Source organism: Cibotium barometz, chromosome 26 (genome assembly GCF_041138505.1).
Source record: "Cibotium barometz isolate CiBa-2024 chromosome 26, ASM4113850v1, whole genome shotgun sequence".
NCBI classification, from domain to species: Eukaryota; Viridiplantae; Streptophyta; class Polypodiopsida; order Cyatheales; family Cibotiaceae; genus Cibotium; species Cibotium barometz.
The window spans coordinates 27,079,653-27,099,482 of record NC_141071.1 but is presented as its reverse complement, the minus strand read 5'-3'; the positions used below and the strand labels follow the sequence as shown (position 1 = coordinate 27,099,482).

At 42.5% G+C, this 19,830-nt stretch overlaps 1 protein-coding gene across 1 annotated transcript; it reads right to left on the bottom strand.

Annotated features, from left to right (window-relative positions):
• Positions 1–501: 501 nt before the first annotated feature.
• On the bottom strand, positions 502–16,343 carry LOC147623824 (uncharacterized). Its single transcript, XM_086820460.1, has 6 exons — positions 15,117–16,343; positions 2,561–2,619; positions 2,171–2,240; positions 1,947–2,072; positions 1,720–1,848; positions 502–1,630 (listed from the first exon to the last, which is right to left on the bottom strand). Exons 1-6 carry the CDS (start codon positions 16,224–16,226, stop codon positions 1,178–1,180), a joined length of 1,947 nt encoding a protein of 648 aa, XP_086676586.1. The 5' UTR covers positions 16,227–16,343; the 3' UTR covers positions 502–1,177.
• Positions 16,344–19,830: the final 3,487 nt, after the last annotated feature.

The following is a 19,830-nucleotide window of genomic DNA, read 5'->3' as shown; positions in this document are numbered from 1 at the left end:
AGCTTTTGCACTCACCTTCAAACTTGACTACCAAGTAGTAAAGAAGCTACACTTTTGGGAAAATCAATATGAGGCTTGCAGTACAACCTTCAACTTTGAGGACTACCAAGTTGTAAAGAACCTACACTAAATATTGCCAATATCTGAAGCATGTTAGAGCTTTCCTTGTTTTTTTTTCCAACCCTAGAAAACTTTGGCAAATATATAGAGTTCCTTACTTTTTAAAACAAGCTGCAAATGGGCATTTGCAATTTGTGTCCTGTATTTCTTAGTTTTAAGAAACAGCTTGGCAATCGCCTATACAGTCCAATCAAAGCTAAAAGAACTTGCAAAATACAGTCCGATCAAAGCTAAAAGAACTTGAAAAATACGCTCACTTTACTGATTTACCTACTGCGACAAGAGAGATGGGGTCAAATACATGCAACTACAAATAAGAACATAAAGCTTTAAAATTCAACTCATGGGCAATTTTTACAATAACCAGGGGCTAACAGAAGAGACTTCACAATGGAGACTTATGATTAGTATCAGCATAGTTCTCTTGCATTCAAAGCTGTAATTAGTAGACCCTAGGTGGTGTTCAATATGCCAACATTGATCCAATAGATGGTTGGCCCAATGCAGATAACCTAACATAATTATGTGTACCTTACCTTCTGTTAAGACATGAATCTTTATGGTCTGAAGTCTTTGGACAACAGTTCCAACATCCCATGAGATATGCTGTTGGTTAATTAGTCCTATTTTAGAATTTTGTACAGGCCAGTATTAACAATCTGCATGATAGACAAATTGATAAATACATCCCTAGAAGATGGGAAAATACATGTGGATAGAACTCAGCCTTGCCACTTCCAACGCAGTATGCTACACGAGGTCATTTGAGACCCAATCACTTGCGTGCTACATCTTCCCACATCCATGCAGATCACAGCCACAAAGTGCCACAAGGATCTTCATGACTCCACATATTCATGATTCTGAAGGAGCTGATTCATGTTAGATTTATCAGCAGGGGACAAAGGTCTTTATGATTCCTCCAGAGTGCAATGATTTGCTACATTTTCACATGAAAAATAGGAGACGCTCTCTTGAGAGGCGGAGTCTTGATGGGGCTCCTCAACTCCATGCTGCATTGCAGAAATGTATTCCCCTGCCTGCTGTCAACAAGATGCTAAGTCCTCCTGATCTTCTTTGATCTAGAGATTCCCCTCTGGTGTTTTTCTACCCTCTTCCGCTTTGCTTCCGACAGGCTATCTGGACTTTTGCTTCGCCCCTTCCTTACTCCAACCTGCCTCTTCGCATGGATACGAGATGAGGTAGCATGCACGCTAACGCTCTCCTTGGCCGGTTTCAAAACATTCTCGTTCCTGCCTGCAGCTCTGAGTGTCCGTTTTCCCTGCCACTCAGGTCCTTTTGTAGCTCTAGTACCTTCATAAGGCAAGGACGTTTTGACTTCCCTTTTCTGTGAGCCACTCCCCTCGGCTTCTGAATCTCTTAAACGCTTGGCAAACCTTGGCAGTGATCTCTGTTCAGTCTGGGTGGTGGCCAATAAATGAGAAACTTGAAGCATCCTGTTTCTCAGCTTCAAAGTGTGTCTTAATGAGAGGATGCGGCTTACACCCACCTGCAAAAGCCAAGCCCACACACATAATGAAAAAAAATAACTGTTGCTGGTACAAAATTGAGAGAGTCTTTGTGCCCACACCTTCTTACCTCGCTATTGAAAAGTACAAATGCTCTGCCATTGCCGAGACCTGTGTGAGGATCTCTCACAACTCTGACTGCTTCAACATCCATCTCTGATGATTTTCCAATGCCAAATAACTGATAAAGCTCTTCATCCTGAAAATATCAAACATTGTAAGGCCAGTCAGAGAGAACACATTAGAAAAGCTCGATTTGAGATATTGACAACGTTCATGAAAAACGACTTGGACTACCTTCACATCAACTGGAACATTGCCAACAAAAATGGATCGAGCATGGTCATAGGAAACAGAAGAAGCTTCTTTCAATGCTCCGTCAGGAGCATGGGCGGCAACTACACGTATATGATTTCCATTGAACTGAAGGAAGGTAAGGAGGCACTCAAATGAAAGCAACATTAAGCCATCTTATGAGAAGGAAACACATTAGTTTATGCAAGACAAGAATGGTAGAATACCTGTTTCATGTTGTGAGCAAGCGCAGCATTTGCAGATCGCTCATCCTTGTACACGATGTAAGCATTTTGGCTGAAATATTAAACAAGATTTATCAGCAATTAAGGGTAGCTTCAGAAAGAAGTCGTCCTGGGCCATAATCGAATCAGGTGACACTCTCCAGACAAAGCCACAGCCAACAGATTTGCCAGATTCTGTCAGAGTAGAGCTTCCGTCCACAGGCCTAAGACAGAACTTCAGCTTCCATTCAAACCACTAAGTTGGACAAAAAGTGTGTGCACAGAACTCCCAAATAAGAGACATGTGCAAATAAAGCACGATTTCTCTTTGAGAATTCTCTCTGTGGCAAATTACAGATGCTTGATTTTGTCAAAGAAAATCGAGTTATGAACCTGTTAAGTGTTTCGTTGACCTCACCCTTGATAATAGCTCCGTTCCTAAGAATTCTCATCTGCACAGATCCCATACAACATTAGCTTGAGCTACTGGAGTCTGGAACTGCATAAAACACCAATGCTCTTACTACCAAAACAATAGACTTTATATCAACTAGCATATGGAAGAGAAAGCACACAGAAAATAGCTTCAGGATAGTTACTTGTCTCACTAATTTCAGCAAAACATGATATCAAAAGCAGAAAGACATAGCTCTAGCCTAATTTCAGAAAGAGAGAGCACACAAAAAATAGTTGGGATGAGCATGGCCATGTGCATGCACATTACACCTTAGGCCCAAGATCCTCCCATAGTTACCGTTTTTTCACTGCCCGTAGGCGCATTTCACCACCCGTAGGTGCTTTTTTGCGCCTATAAGCAATGCCACCTAGGGAGCACTTAGTGGGAGTTTGAACCCAGGACCTCCCAGTCCGAAGACAAACACTTCACCACTTGAGCTACCGTTGGTATTTCTTGCATTAAAAGACTGGGTTCTTGCCAAAGCAAATGTATTTATCATCGGAAATAGAAAAATAGACCTTGCATATATCATGTCTTGCTGAAATTAGCGAGACAGGTAACTTACCCTGAAGGGCTAATCCCTAAAGGGCAGCAGATAAACAGACCATTTAGGGCATGAGTAGGGCACAGAAGGACACCAGAATGTATCCCCATGGATCAGAACCAGGTCACCCAGGTGTGCAAGGTATTCTGGGCTGGTCGGCACCTTTAATGTATTTTATGTCCATTGGAGCTGGCTGACAGCAATCGGCCAGCATGAGTAGGTGTCCAAAAGTCTTATATGAGGCTCAGCCAAGAAATCTTTTTAATCATCTAACCCCTCATCTGGGGCAGGTCTAGGATAGGTTATTGTTACCCCTTTTTGGGAAGGCCTAAGGCCTCATACATTGTAACCTTTTTGATATACTAGGAATATACTGAAAATACAGCTCTCTCTTCTCTCTGTGTTCTGCATCAAGATGTTCCTATGAGAGGTGCTTAGGTCTGAAAGAATGTTGGGAAAAGCATAATGAGAGATGATAAAAGCTTAATGAGTTCATTGAGTGATCAAAGAGCTATGGTGGTTCAAGATAACCCATGATGGTCACATGAACAAAAAGTGATTAACTAGTACTTAATCCAAGATTAAGAGAGCATAATGACAGCACAATAAGGGGCATTACATAGCATATAAAATTCGTGTTTTTCTCATTAGGAGGGCCACCATTTTATAGCCAAATAGTACATGTTTGAATGACATCATTGCTTACATCTCACCAAGAGCATCCAAGGCCATCTCCCCCCCACATGGCTCCCTAGAATATAGCCTCCAGGAATCTTCTGAAACTCGCCTACTTCAAGTGGGGTTTGACCCTTACATTCACCTGGATTCTCCTCACTTTACATGGTCCTTTTACATTTTATTGTGTGCTCTAACCTTAGACCATGACATTGATCATAAATTCCAACATATTCCAATACCCTCCCTTGATCATGGCATGGTATATTGCCCTCCCTTGATCCAAACATTACATGAAAGAAAAAGCTTAACTCATAAGGAGTATAGCTCTACAGTACATAAAGGAAATTAGCATCGCTCATAGGGAGCATAGCTTCTACATTGCGAAAAGAAAATGACATGAAAACATTCCTACATGAAAACATTCCTCCATTCCTCTCCCATACCCCATCATCATCATAGCATCATCATTTATCATATCCATGGGCATCATCATCATTTGTTGGTCATGGAGACCCAACTCCCCATCAATCCCCCCTTGAGGGCTACATGGCCTACTGAGAGATATTGTGAGCATCATAGAAACACATAACCTACATCATCGGTGGTTAGAGGTGTCCATACATAAACATTTGGGTAAGAGAGGGCATAAACATTGTTGGCTTTAGAAAGCCCATTCTGCATCTACCTCTGCATCAAAGGAGGTAGTATGCTTGGATTTCTTCTGCTGAATCATTCGAAATGCTTACCATATTTGCCTGGTTGGTGTAACATTTGTCGGCGAGATGACCTGGCTTTCCACATTTGGTGCATATTCGCTTTGGCTTGTCTTTGTGGTAGCAATTCTTGGCAAGGTGTCCTGTCCTTCCACAATGTGTACATTGGAGTGATTTGCCGGTTTGCTTTTGAACAAGGTATGCCTGGTTTGAGACAAGATCAATGGCTCTACCTTTCAGCTTCTTCTCTTCTTCCAAGAGAACACTCTCTATTCCCTCCAAAGTGGGATCCTGCATATACTTTAAGGTCGGCATGAGTGTATCATACTCGGATGGCATTGACTTTAGGAGGATGGCTATGGCATCACTCTCCTTGACTGGTTCATTGATGGCTTCGAGCTGGGCCATCAAGCTCTTCATGGTGTTGATGTGAGATGCAAGTGTCTCATCAATCTTGTACTCTAGACTGTAAAAGTCTACTTTGAGACTGATTTTCCTGTGGAGGCCTTGAGCACCAAAAGATTTATCCAGTGAATTCCACGCAATTTGTGAAGATGTTCCATTACCAATGTAATGTATATAACTATCTTCAACTCCAAGGGCAATGAGAGCTAATGCTTTCTCATCCTTGGTTTGCCAAGAGATTTCTCCTTCTCGTGTGGCAGGTTTAGGTATAGTGCCATTGACTATGCCCCAAACTCCTTCTTTCATTAGTAAAAATCTCATTTTGACTTGCCAAGTGTGGAAGTCATGACCATTGAATTTCTTGATGAAAGAAGATGATATGTAAGTTGACTCCATGATTGGAACTGAACAATGCAATAGATTAAAAGCTAGAATCCCCCTTCACCATATATATGCATGAAATTACTCAAGAATTCCCCAAACCCATAAGCTTTTGCATAATGATAATAGCGGGGCCTAGACTTGATCCTAGGTTTTCTAGTTTTGCTTTTGGGTTTTAATGATTTTTTGATATAATCTTCATTAGATGATTCAGCATCCGAATGCATGACTACAAAGAGATATTCAACTCAATATGCATATTAGAATGTCATCTCAATAGATAATTATATGGTGATTAGTGGAGATGATTAATTAAAGAGAAAAAAACTGCCCCCAAATATAGAGTGAGCTTTGAGCAATTGAATGAGGCTCTTCCCAAATGAGAAACATAAAATGCTTTAAACCAAGTGAGAACCAAGGTATTGGCTCTAATCTCAGCACTCAAACATGCCAAGATGTTGCTTCAATCTCTGTAAATCTGCTCTGCAACACAGCATATACTGTCACTGAGAAATTAGTTCAAACAGCAGCTACAGTGGACCATTGCTCATGAAAATCAACAAGGAGGAGCTTCATAGCATCAATGTAATGCTCATAAGAGGAATTTGTAAACCATGCTTTGTAGGACTTCAATTTTACCAATTTCGCAGCGCAGAGGCGGGCTGCTGCAGAGAGAAATACGCCGCGTCTGCTTCGTGGGAGCTCCAATGGAGCTAGGTGTAGAAAGCGCCGGATGTTAGCTCTCTTTTGAATCAAAAAGTGTGAGATTTGGTGGAGTATAGAGCTCACATGAGGCAAAAAACCAGCAGGGGGTGCAGTGAAGCTTTAATGGAAAGCTTGAAAAAAATGAAAAATTGAACAATGTGGTTAATTACTATGCCTAGGGGTAATCATGGCTCTGATACCATGTTGGGAAAAGCATAATGAGAGATGATAAAAGCTTAATGAGTTCATTGAGTGATCAAAGAGCTATGGTGGTTCAAGATAACCCATGATGGTCACATGAACAAAAAGTGATTAACTAGTACTTAATCCAAGATTAAGAGAGCATAATGACAGCACAATAAGGGGCATTACATAGCATATAAAATTCGTGTTTTTCTCATTAGGAGGGCCACCATTTTATAGCCAAATAGTACATGTTTGAATGACATCATTGCTTACATCTCACCAAGAGCATCCAAGGCCATCTCCCCCCCACATGGCTCCCTAGAATATAGCCTCCAGGAATCTTCTGAAACTCGCCTACTTCAAGTGGGGTTTGACCCTTACATTCACCTGGATTCTCCTCACTTTACATGGTCCTTTTACATTTTATTGTGTGCTCTAACCTTAGACCATGACATTGATCATAAATTCCAACATATTCCAATAAAGAAGACACAGAGCTTCCGCACATGTAACAGTAGTATCAGAGCTTCGGGCTGGTTCTGAGATATTGTTGTTGTCCATGTCCCTCCCACACTGTTGTCCATGTCCCACCCACACTTACTGCATCACGCATGGATGAAACCTTCGCCTGTATCTTGATCTTTTGGTGGTGTGGTGACAAAGTAACATTGTATCAACATCCAGTTCAGCAATGCTAAGCAGTCATGGTGTCCTAGATGAAGGTGCACAGTCCAAAGAGAGTAACACAAGACATGGAAGTTCTTCCCATGAGGTTGGTTGGTGGTGTTCCACAAGACCCAAGGGGAATGGCAGGCCTATGAGTCAAATGCCACTTGGGGCATACCAAGAAAGGCTTTCAGGAAAACGGTTCCAAGGGATGATGATCGTCCAAGGGATGGAGTGAGGATGCCAGACTCAATACTCAAGAAAAGAAGACCAAAGAAAGTGTTCAAGGATAGGGCATGAAGGGCTGAGGGACAAGTGGAACAGATGCACAGATCTACACCAAACTTTGGAGTGGAATCAGAGACCTAAAGCAAGGTTTTTAGTGAAAAGGTTGGAAGGAACAGAAGGATGATAGGTAAGGGAGACCACATGTGGAGATAGGGGATGATGATAATCATCTAGGGTCAGAAGTTGGAATCCTGTCATCAAGTTTAGCAATAGGGGATGTCATGTGCATGCACATGGCCATGCTATTCCCAAGGCTAATCCCTAAAGGGCAGCAGATAAACATACCATTTAGGGCATGAGCAGAGCACACGAGGACACCAAAATATCCCCACGGATCGGAACCACGTCGGCCAGGTGTGCAAGGTATTCTGGGCTGGTCAGCACCTTTAATGGATTTTATGTCCATTGGAGCTGGCCGACAGCATGAGTAGGTGTCCAAAAGCCTATATAAGGCTCAGCCGAGAAATCTTTTGAATCATCTGACCCCTCATGTAGGGCAGGTCTAGGATAGGTTATTGTTAACCCTTTTTGGGAAGGCCTAAGGCCTCATACATTGTAACCTTTTTGATATACTAGGAATATACTCAAAATACAGCTATTTCTCTCTTCTATCCATCTCTTCTTTGCGTTTTGCATCAAGATGTTGCTATGAAAGGTGCTTAAGACTAAAAGAAGACACAGAGCTTCCGCGCATGTAAATCAGCATTAAATGATGCCGGCCTCACACGTGTGGACCTGAACTAATGCCAGCTGAACTCCTGCTTATGCCTTTGGTTCCTGGGTGCTAGTCGAAACCCTAAACAGCTCCTGAACTGGTTGTTCTGCTGCCTCCAGCCTTGAATAGTTAGCCATGTACATGTGTGCACATGACATCCTCTCCTACTAAACTTGATGACGGGATTCCAACCTTGACCTTGCTATCGTCATCCCTTTGTCATTCCCAAACTTGTCATCCCTCTGTTCCTGGGAAAGCGGGCAGCTCTTCCACTGAAAACCCTGCCATATCTCCAATTCCACTCCAAATCTGATGAAGATCTATGCATCTATTCCGCTCCAAATCAGATGAAGATCCCTCTATTCCTCAGCAGCTCTTCCACTAAAAACCCTGCCATGTCTCCAATTCCAAATCTGATGAAGATCTATGCATCTATTCCACTTTGTCCCCTTACCTTCTTGCCCTGTAGGTTGTTCCTGAACACTTCCTTTGGTCTTCCTTTCCTAAATACGAGTCTGGCATCCTCACTCCACCTCTTGGATGATCATCATCCCTTGGAACCGTTTGTTGAAACAGTACACCAAAACATCTTCATATGACATTGGGAACATGGGCATATGCTTCAAAGGTCTCATAGCTCTAATACAAATGGTACACTATGGTCAAAGAAGGATCTACAAGGGAATATTCTAGGCATGCAAGCAGGAGGTGGTTCAAACTTGCACCCAAATCTAGGGAATTTTGGAGATCTTGGAGGTGCTAACTTCAAGAGATAATTAGGGTTTTTCTTAAGAATTAACTGTGCCCTAATCCATTGAACTCCAGCCTATTTAAGGGCACTGAGAGTACACCACTATTATCCTATCTCATTGATTCATGCTATCCATTTGATTAAGCATGTACTTAGTAATAATCTCTTTCTTGATTAGCTTGTTTCCATGCTTTCACCATGAGTTTAATCATCTTACTCATGCCACCTTAATTCTAACATGATATCAAAGCTTTGAAGCATCACCATAGCTCCTAGGCGTAGCACGTAGGAGCTTCAATCGGCCGCATTCGCGCACATCATCGATGGGAACCGGCAATTTACAAGAGACTGTGTTTTTCGGGAAAAACACTCCAACGTCTCAACGAGAACAAATTGGGCCGATTCCTTTCACCCTTGTGGGTTTTAGGGCATGGCAAATCCGCTAGCAGTTGAGACTCCCCCGATCACACCGTTCGGGGTTGAGTACAATCTTGCCTTACACTTACGCAATTAACACAATTAAACAAGCTGAAAATGGCACCACAAAATGAAGCTTAACAAAACTAAAAATTAAAATTACTTACACACTGTACTAGGGCCGGAAAGGGCCGACCCCCCTCACCGTCTCACTCCTCGATCCCTCATAGCTAATCAAATGCGACTATGCTCCATTGGCATCCATACACAAACATTGTGTGTGCCAAGACCAAGACATAGGACCATAATGACTAGTATTCGGATCTTGAGTAAGTGAAAGAGAGCTTAAATGAGCTCTTACCACAATTCTGCTTCTTGAATTTGAGTACAACCATCGTATGGTTGATGTCCACGCTTCCAGGGGTCCATTTCCACCCCCGGCTGAAATTGGGATTTTTGTAAATTAGGATTTTCAGCACTCCAAAATTGGGGCTTTTGGGTGCAAAAGATGCCCAAAGCAGAGGGCTATAGATGTACTATGGTTGTCCCAAAATTAGGGTTTCTGACAGAATTAGGGTTTTTGTAAAATAGGGTTTACAGAAAATTTGGGGGCGATAGAATACTTAGGAGGCTCCATTCATGAATAGAAGAGGAATTTTGAAAATTAGTGATCATATGGAGACTATATAAGTAGAAGATAAGATTTCTCAAGTTTTCATGGCTATGCGAATCATGAAAAAGAAGAAAATCAGCTTTCGGTGTGTGTGTGTGCAAAAGTGAAAAGAGAAGCCCCCATATGGTTGGCACCCACTGGAGAGAAAGGAAAGATAAGCTTTCCCAACATGTTGAGGATGAGTGGAGGGTGCCTATTGGGCCACCCGTCCAAACCATCTCTTCTCTTGATATGTGGGAGGCTGCCCAAAGCTCATGACATGCTGAAAAGGGCGCCTGAATATGTGCCTAGCCGATCGGGACTGGAAATTGGTCCAGCCTCTTTATGAATTGTCCGTCCGAACTTTAATGAAGTGTAGATGCCCAAACTCACTTATAACTTGGGTGAACACACTTATTAAAGTGTGGACCTGCAAAACAGAAAAATGAGCAACATAGAGTAAAGTAGTATACTTACCACCTTTCTACATCCCACAAGCGAGGTCAGAAGACAGTTTCACTCGCACAGTTCACAAGAGAGCGTCTCCAACTCATTAACTACACGCACAATTCATGTATGCAACAAAACAGTTCATGCAAAAACAGATTTAAAACCTTATACACATAGATGCAATGCAAGAATGCACCATGGAACAGTTTCCCATTTAATTTAGCTAGTAACCCAAGGTACCATATTATGGATATGGGCACGGATCAATATCCCCAGCCTGCTGGTTGTTGGCGTTGACAACAAGTCCTCGACCATGCCCGTCCATCTTATGGAACTTGTCCATACGCCTGAAGCACAGCGAATGCCCAAATGGTGACATCCCTCCCTACTTCTAAACAGTTGACCGCAACTGAAATGCTTCAAGGTATGCTCAAAGGAGTTGCGGATAGTCCTGAAAGTAAGCTTCATCCATCCACTTTGCATCCATGGGAGAATAATTCTTGAATTTCACAAGATGGCATCTTTTTAGCTTGCCAGCTCTGCAAGTTTACGCTCTTTATGAAAACAATTTGTTCGGGTTACAAAACCTCTTCCAGCTCATCCACTTCTAGTATTGGTTCCAAAGATGGAGGTCCCACATACTTGCGCAAGAGGCTCACATGGAATGCATTGTGTATCTTCCAATGATCTAGTAAAGCAAGCCGGAAACCCACATCATTTATCTTTTTGATCACTTTGAAGGGTCCATAGTACCTTGTAGAGAGCTTAGGGCATGCTCCCTCCTTACCAGGTCTCTTACTAAGCCTGGCTTTCTCAAATTTCAGCAATACCAAATCATTTTCTTTGATATCCAATTGCCTTCTATGCTTGTCGACAGCCTTCTTATGCTTTGCTTGAGAGCATTCAATGGTTGTCCGAACCTGTGCAAAGGCAATATCAAGGTCCCTTACATACTCATTGGCAGCAAAAATCTCATCCTTAGTGTGTAGAATGGGTGGCAATACCACTTTGCCATACATGATCTCAAAAGGAGCCTTGCCTGCAGAAGCATGTACCGTATTATTGTATGCAAATTCCACAAGTGGTAAATACTTTTCCCAAGAAGATTTTTGATCTGCCACATAGCATTTAAGCAAATCCAATACAATTGAATTTGCGGCTTCATTTTATCTATCTGTTTGAGGATGATAAGCCGATGAAAAATTCAGCTTGGTGCCTATGTTATCAAATAGAGCTCTTCAAAAGAGGCTCGTTGTTCTGAGATCTCTATCACCCACAATTGACTTAGCCATACCATGATGGTTAAACACCTGTGACATAAAGAGTTTGTTTAATGCCCTGTAATCCACACACTTGCGAAATGAATCAGGATTTACTTGGAAAACATTGTATAGATGTGAGTGTCACCCGACACACTGGCATCTATAGTATATACAATGCTCTCTACCTTTGTACATAAAAGTGATCTTGTTGGTTTTGTAGTTTTTGGTGTGCTCAAGGCATGCATGCCATGGTTTTCCAAGTAACACATCACATCCACTAAGAGGCACAATGAGAAAGTTCTCATGATCGAGATAGCCTTGGATGTGAATTCTCAGCTTTCAAATGAGAGGAATGACCTTCACATCCTTCTCAATAAAGGTTGAACATGCATTTATTTTGGACCCCATTTCACCTACTTCAATCCCCAAGGCAGCAACCATATGAGTGGAGATGAAGTTGTCAATAGAGCAATCATCAAACATGAATAAGGTAGACTGGTCTTTGAGTTGACCCCATGCTTTGCATACCATTCTATCCATGCTTGCATGGCCCATATTACCCTGCACATCATGTATCGTGTTTTTACGTGGTTTGGGCTCTTCTTCTTTCTTGCTCTTGTTTGGACATTGAGAAATGTGATCTTTCCTGTCAGAATACGCAACGGATATGAGACAAACTGCTAAGAGCATAACGTAGTAAGACACCATGAAGAGAATGAGCAAACGCAAGAGAGCCATACCTCCCCCCTATATTGCAGTTGTCCTCAACTAGAAGGCATCCAGATAAGGATTTAATACATCTGGATAATCTTCAAGGTCTTCTTGATCCATCCACTAAGCATCAAGGGGTGGATAGTTCTTGAACTTTACTAGGAATTTCCTGATAATCTTTCCTTTAGATGCTTTCCTGTCTTTATGATATACAACCTGTTCAAGCTGTAATACCTCTATAGTCTCTTCATGTACTTCAGGTGGATCTTCCATCACTGGAGTAGAAGGTATCTCTCCATGATATGGCTTTAACAAGCTTACATGAAAAGCGTTATGAATTGCCAATGAGAAGGCAACTCAAGACGAACAGCCACATTATTATGTTAGAAGTCATTTCCTGTCTTTATGTTGACACCATGGCCTTTGCTGTGGGTGTGCCCACCCTTGTAGGTGTTTTCTCATTTTTCCTCACTCCCCGTATTTTTCCCATATTTTTCCTTATTTTTCTTGTCTTGGGTGGATGCCCCGTGTTGGCAGGAGGGCCCATGAGCTGGCCGACTAATGGTACAGGTCCACGACCCCACACGTGTACTGGCCGACTGGCTGTCTTGGCTGGTCATGGAGGATCAGGACCTGGGGAAAGTTTTTGTCTACCGCATGTTAGTTTTATTGAAGGATGGTTTCACCAACAATATTGTCACAATTTGGGCATTCTCTGCGCTTCAGGCTTATGGGCAAGTTCCATAAGATAGACTGGCATGGTCTAGGACTTGTTGTCAACACCAAGAGCCAGTAGGCTGGGGATATTGATCCGCGCCCATATTCATAATATGGTACCATGGGTTACTAGCTAAATGAAATGGGAAACTGTTCCATGGTGCATTCTTGCATTGCATCTATGCGTGTAAGGTTTTAAACCTGTTTTCTCATGAACTGTTTTGTTGCATGCATGAATTGTGCGTGTAGTTTATGAGTTGGGGACGCCCTCTTGTGAACCGTGCGAGTGAAACTATTTTCTGACCTCGCTTGTGGGATGTAGGCAGGTAGTAAGTATACTGCTTTACTCTATGTTGCTCATTTTTCTGTTTTGCAGGTCCACACTTTAATAAGTGTGTCCGCCCAAGTTATAAGTGAGTTTGGGCGTCCACACTTCATTAAAGTTCGGATGGACAATTCATAAAGAGGTTGGACCAGTTTCCACTCTTGGTCGGCCAAGCACATATTCAGGTGTCCTTTTCAGCATGTTATGAGCTTTGGGCGGCCTGCCACATGTCAAGAGGAGGGATGGTTTGGACGGGTGGCCCAATAGGCACTCTCCACTCATCCTCTACATGTTGGGAAAGCTTATCTTCCCTCTCTTTCCTCTCTCTAGAAGTGGGCGCCAACCATATTAAGGCTTCTCTTTTCACTTTTTCACACAGACTTATGGGAAAGCTGATTTTCTTCTTTTTCATGATTCCGTTTGAAAAATCTTATCTTCTACTTATATATAGTCTCCATATGATCACCAATTTGCAAAATTCCTCCTCTATATGCTTTGTGTGAATATATGCTCTTATGTGTGTGGAGTGCGTGTGTGAGAGCATATCTTGATACAAAGTTCTACACCCACTATTGGACACTGATGACGTTAGTGAGGATGTCGTAGTATATAGTCCATACTATGCACAATGGAGGAGTTGATAGTTATATAGTCTTGTGGATTGATTACCATGAGTATATAACATGCACATTCCTAAAAGGTGAAATTGGGCATGCTCTTGGATTCATCTAGGTATATAAAGTTCCTCCTCTAATCATGAATATGGAGCCTCCTAAGTATTCTATCGCTCCCAAATTTTTTGTAAACCCTAATTTACAGAAACCCTAATTTACAGAAACCCTAATTCTATCAAAAACCCTAATTCTATCAAAAACCCTAATTTTGGGGCAACCATAGTACATCTATAGCCCTCTGCTTTGGGCATCTTTTGCATGCAAAAATCCCAATTTTGGAGTCCGAATACCTGCTGAAAACCCTAATTTACAGAAACCCTGATTTCAGCCTAGAGTGGAAATGGACCCCTGGAAGCGTGGACATCAACTATACAATCAACTTTACGATGGTTGTACTCAAATTCAAGAAACAGAATTGCAGTACGAGCTCATTTAAGCTCTCTTAAAAACAGTTTAAATCACTTAATCTTGAAAGAGAGAAAATAGAGAGAGAACGTAGACAAGGAGAGCTAGATTGCTTCTACAAACGAGATGTGGTGGCTTCAAACCGCTCTGGCGCCCCCACAAGTATTTCTTTACTCTTCACAAAGTTAGGTTACAACTTCACCTGTGACCTCCCCCATGCCTCACTTATATAGAGCCGGCTTAGACTTGCTTTAAAGCAAGTCTAAGCTTTAAAAAAGCACTTTTAAGAAGTAAAAAAGCAACTGAAAAGCAACTTTATTGACTTTTTATACAAAAAGTCATCCTCCTAAAAATGTCTCAAACCACTTTGAATTTGAAGATGTTGTAAGAGACAAAGTTTCTCTTCGCGATGACACAAACAGATCTTCATTCTGACAACCTTGAAAACAACAAAGGGAGCTACAAAAAGTTTGGTAAAGCATTCTTCAAAGGAACAAATCAGAAATAGGATTTTTCTAAGATGTCCTCCAACTTCTGTGGGAAACCAAGACATGAAGAAAAAGATTGTTTCTTTAGAAACAAAGCACAAAAAGCTCTTCTTGGAAGTGAAGATAACTCAAGTGAAGAAGGAGCAAATGGAAAGAAGAAGATGCCTCAGTTGAGGCCCCCCCCTGAACAAAATATCCATGGCTAATATAATGTCAATGCTAGCTCTAGTTACTGTTTACAATGCTAGTTATGTCGAAAGAAAACAGCAGGCATTGGCCAGAGTGGTATTATCATCCGAAGTCAGCCATCCACAAAACACAGTTGTTAAACAACAAAACACAATGGTGCGAACACTTACATCTAAAAAGGGTCCAGATTGCAGTTGCACAGACTCTAGAGCTCCATACTGAGAAAAATCCCTGCTTATGTCCTTTTTCGTGGCATTCAAAGGCAAATTACCAACCAAGATTGTTCTCTTGAACTTCTTCTCGTCATCAAATGTTCTCATAATGGGGCCATCGTCATCATCATCATCATGAATCTTCACTCGCTTTCTACTCCAAGTCCCTGACGTGGCAGCCATGGATTTCCTTTCCTTGTTGTGGGCAGGTTCTTCACTTATGGTTAAGGCTCTGAGTTTCTTCTCATATTTAGCTTCAATGCCATCCACTTTCTTTCGCTTCGTGCCTAGAAGCCAGTTCTTCACGATGATATCACCATCCACCTGATTGCCACGAGCACTTTGCCTATGCAGGCCTAACGGTGGGGTTTCCGATTTGCCAACCTTGGGTCTTTTCCTTGGCAGGGCTTGCTCTGATAAATCTTGCCTTCTCTTCCCCTGCTTCGCCTTTCCTGCTGAAACTTTTTCCTTAGAACCACCTAGGATTTCATCAAAAGCTTCCCCTGAACCATCTACGGTTTCATCATGGCCATTAATGACTCCATCATCAGGGCCTTGTAAGATTTCATCAGAGCCATCTAGGGTTTCATTAGAGCCATTAAGGGCTACATCAAAGCCATCTATGGATTCACCTAGGCCACTCAAGGTTTCATCAGGGAATTCCGCTGAAGCGTCTGAATCCACTTTCTCTGTCGATTTCTTCCTCTTCTTTTTGCTCGACTCACCTTGATTCTCGAGTTTTCCCTGTACCACCATTCTGGCTCGCTTTCGAGTCTCTGCGAACTCCATATCCGGATAAAGCTTGGTCAAATCGCTGCTTGTCTGCTCAGCGCCTGTTAGCCCTAAATTCTTACAGAAATCTTCAGTCCCCTGCATCAGTACGTCATCAGAAATTGGAAGGTTGACTTCCCTGAGTGAATTTTCAGTCTCGCCACTCTGACAAGCCTGAGGGTCTTCGGCTTTCTTGCGGCCGAAAGGATTGTTGGCAAACGAGGAAAGGCCTCCAGCAATGGTGCCGAAGACACTTTTGAGGACTTCAAAAGCGCCCTGGCGATTGTGGTTTTCCATGGAGACAACGAAAACAGAGCATTTAACAGACCTCAATAGAGCATTTTAACAGACCTCAAACAAAGGGTCGCGCTTCTGTGCTAGACAGACGCGCACAATGATTGTTTGTGTGCCCAAACGGTGGGCGCCGGGCGGGCATTAGGCATGTGGGCGGGACGTCGTGGCTCCCTTTTGTCCTCCCACGTAGAGTCATCTCTTGGACTATCATGGAGATCTCATTGGTTTTGTACTTACCATCCCTCCCTAAATGTTGCCTCATAAGGGTCTCTCGGATGATGGCGAAGCTCTAGCAAGTACAAGCCCGCGCATCTCCTATCCCTCTATCGCATCACCAAATAAAGGGGAATAAAACCATCACAAAGAGGCAAATGAATCTTCGCCACATCTCATAGTAGGCTGGGCATTTGCACAAGTAGCGCATAACCTGGATAACTGTGTTCCGCCCTCAACTCTCCCAAACTCAATCTGAAGGTAGTGTGAGGATTGACAATTGACCCTTTGCAAAGTTACGCAAGGCCTGATATGGTGTGCCCATCAAGCAAGTGTTACCTCTAATGCCTAATGAACATTGAGTCACACATTTGCATTATGTTTATAGCCAACCTTATACAAGATGGAATGAACATACCTAATGTGCAATCTAAGATGCATCATGTGTGAGACTCAAGAGCATACGAGGAAATCCACATGAATTAGTTCTAATAGTCATTAAGCAATTCTTATGGCCGCTTAACGGAGTGTTAAAATGGTGGTGATGACACATAGTGTATTTGTGAAGGGGAGCATGGACCTTGTAAGGTTCCCCCTTCCAAAATAGGGAAAACACTTAAGATAGTCTACTAAGTCTCAACTTGGAGAAAATTTTTTACTCGTCCGACACCTTGACCATACAAAGATTCAAGGATACGATTTGTAGGTAAGACCTAGTTCTATCCCGCAGGGGAGCGTGGTCTTCTAAAAATCAAATCACCCATAGGGTAATTGATCATAATTTGGGCAACTACTAATCTTGATTCCTAGAGATAACTCTTTTTTCCTCATCCATGCAAGGTACAGTCGCTGGTCTAGTCTTTTAGAATAGAGTTGCCCGAGAACCTATTTATCTAGCGCGCGTAGGACTTTCACTTAATTTGTTGGAAAGCTACCCGACTAATCGGGTCCACCCATCCATAGGATGGTGCCGTGGGACATTCCATCCTCCCACTTTCCACCCTACTCATGCGTCAATTTGTTTTCTAATTAATCCTACCACATTGTTTGACATAAATAAATATGTTCCTTAATTAAGGCCCTTAAAACAGCCTCTTTCCACAGTATAATATGCTAAAGACAAGATATATATGAAAAAGAAAGTTTATACAAGAATTAATTCCATACAAGCCAAACCGGCTCTCTTATTCTTTTCCTTTATATTGCCGATGATCTAGAATTCGGCCTTCCAGCCTCTACATGCTAGGCAAAACCCTACAGGACCATACACCTCATCTCATCGGTAATTGGTGAGGACTCAAGCCGACCTGCTGCCCCCTCAGGTTCCGTCGCTCGATCCTCCCGCCCCTCAGAGGGATGTCTATGCGCTAGGGTAGGCTTATTCACCACACTAGCCTGGGCCCTCAAACTAGACAGCATCACAATCACTCGCCTCAATTGGCGAACCTCATTCTCCCAATGGTATGAGGGATACCATGGGCCGATCCCAGGCTTTACTAATGACGCCGCCCGACTACACAAGCACGGAAACGAAGTTAGCGTCGAAGTCAGGAGAAAAAAATACATGTACTCTTTCTCTTAAAGATAGCAATTTCAATTCAAACCATTGATTACAAAATACAACATCACTTCAAATAGTAGCTTCATAGAATTTCTAACATTTTTAAATGGAAAAATTTGCATCTTCTTTCTTGATTTATTTATATTAATATTAAATAATAATTTAAAACTCTTTTTAAATGATAACCAAGCTAACCTGGTCACTGTTCCCTTGTAGAGCTTGCAACGAGAGGATTGGAGCCGCATTAGGAGCATTTTCTCTAATCTCATTGTTGTATACTTCTCTCGAGGTGACATTTTGGCATTTTTGGGATGGGGCCATCTTGATCACCGCCTCGTAGTGCTCGATGCTGCGATCGCAGTGCTTCAGTCAGATGTCGATTCCGAGATTGTTTGCTCACTCTATGAGCAAAAACTTGCAGCGTGTGAACCTCCTCTAAGCTCAAAAACCTCTTATTAAAGTCTACGCAAATGGGGAGGGGGAATTGTGAGATGTCCTAAAAGGCAAAAACGTTTTGCTGCAAGGTAAGGGCTATAAGTCTCTTTACACGGGGAGGAGGGGAGAAGAGTTAAGGACACCCTCTCCTCACAAGAGTGGGGTGACTGAAAATGGCCTTATCTCAGAGATGGCTGATTAGGGGTGTTGAGAGGAAGGTGGTGAGGACTGCGAGGCATGATTGCAGGTACAACAAGTACAGTATGTAGATGCATAGTGGCGGTATGGCCTAGTGCAGCGTGCAGCCTAGGGGTGTGCTCTACGTATAGTGAGGTACTGGCCATGGAGCACCTGGGGGTTTATATAGGTGTAGGGTACGGTTGCGGTACTGAGTAAAGTACGGGTGAAAGGGACAATGCACCATCAAAGTGTACCGGTCACTAGTCTATATGAGCCTGGGGAAAGGTACGGTGGTGGGGTACACAGGCAAAGGTGTGGCACGCATCTACCCTTTTGGTCAGAGGCAGCATGGATGTCCACATGGCGATACGTGTGGACCATACAATGGGTGGTTAGCCTTTGATCCTTACGCGGCCATTGTACGAGGGCCCTGGGAGTGTGTACGGTCCTTTGTGGGACGGGGTCCCCAAATTTAGGGCGCTAGCCTCGATTTGCATGCCGGAGCGCCTAGGGAAGACGAAATTTTTTTTTCAGTGAAAATGTCCGGGATGTTCCCCTGGTCGTTGGGGTGCAGACCATCCGTCAATCGGACGCCTGGTTGTGCATTTATTAAGGTTTAAAGGTTGTCGTTTTAAAAACTAAAAATAACTAAAATTTGCGTATAAGCTTGATCCGGTGGTCGTTTTGGATGTTGTAAAATCCTATAGTAGGATAAAATTACGCGTAGATTCCAAATTTGGACTCGAAATTTGAAGATTCTAAGTGGAAATGGGTTGTTTAATAGAATCGCTGATTTTTACACCATGAAAACTCATAAACTCATCTATTACACGGATATTTTTTTATTAATAATGAAGATGGGCATGTTACTTCCTTCCCCCCTTAAAGAAATCGAGATGTCCTTATCTCGTCATGAATTGAGGGTAATCCTTTAAGAGTGTAGCTTCATCTTCCCAAGTTGCATCCTCTTCAGGGTAGTCTTTCCATTGTACTAGATGTTCTACAAGAGTTCTATTATACAGAGTTGCCTTTCTCTAGAATCTATGATCCTACTAGGCTGTAATTCAAGACTCCTTGAGTAGGGATTACAACTTGGTCATCATTAAGAATATGATCGAGACTGGGTACATAAGGCTTTAACAAACTTACATGAAATACATTGTGGATTTTGATATGGGTTGGGAGCTGGAGTTTATAGGCACTTTTACCTAGACACTT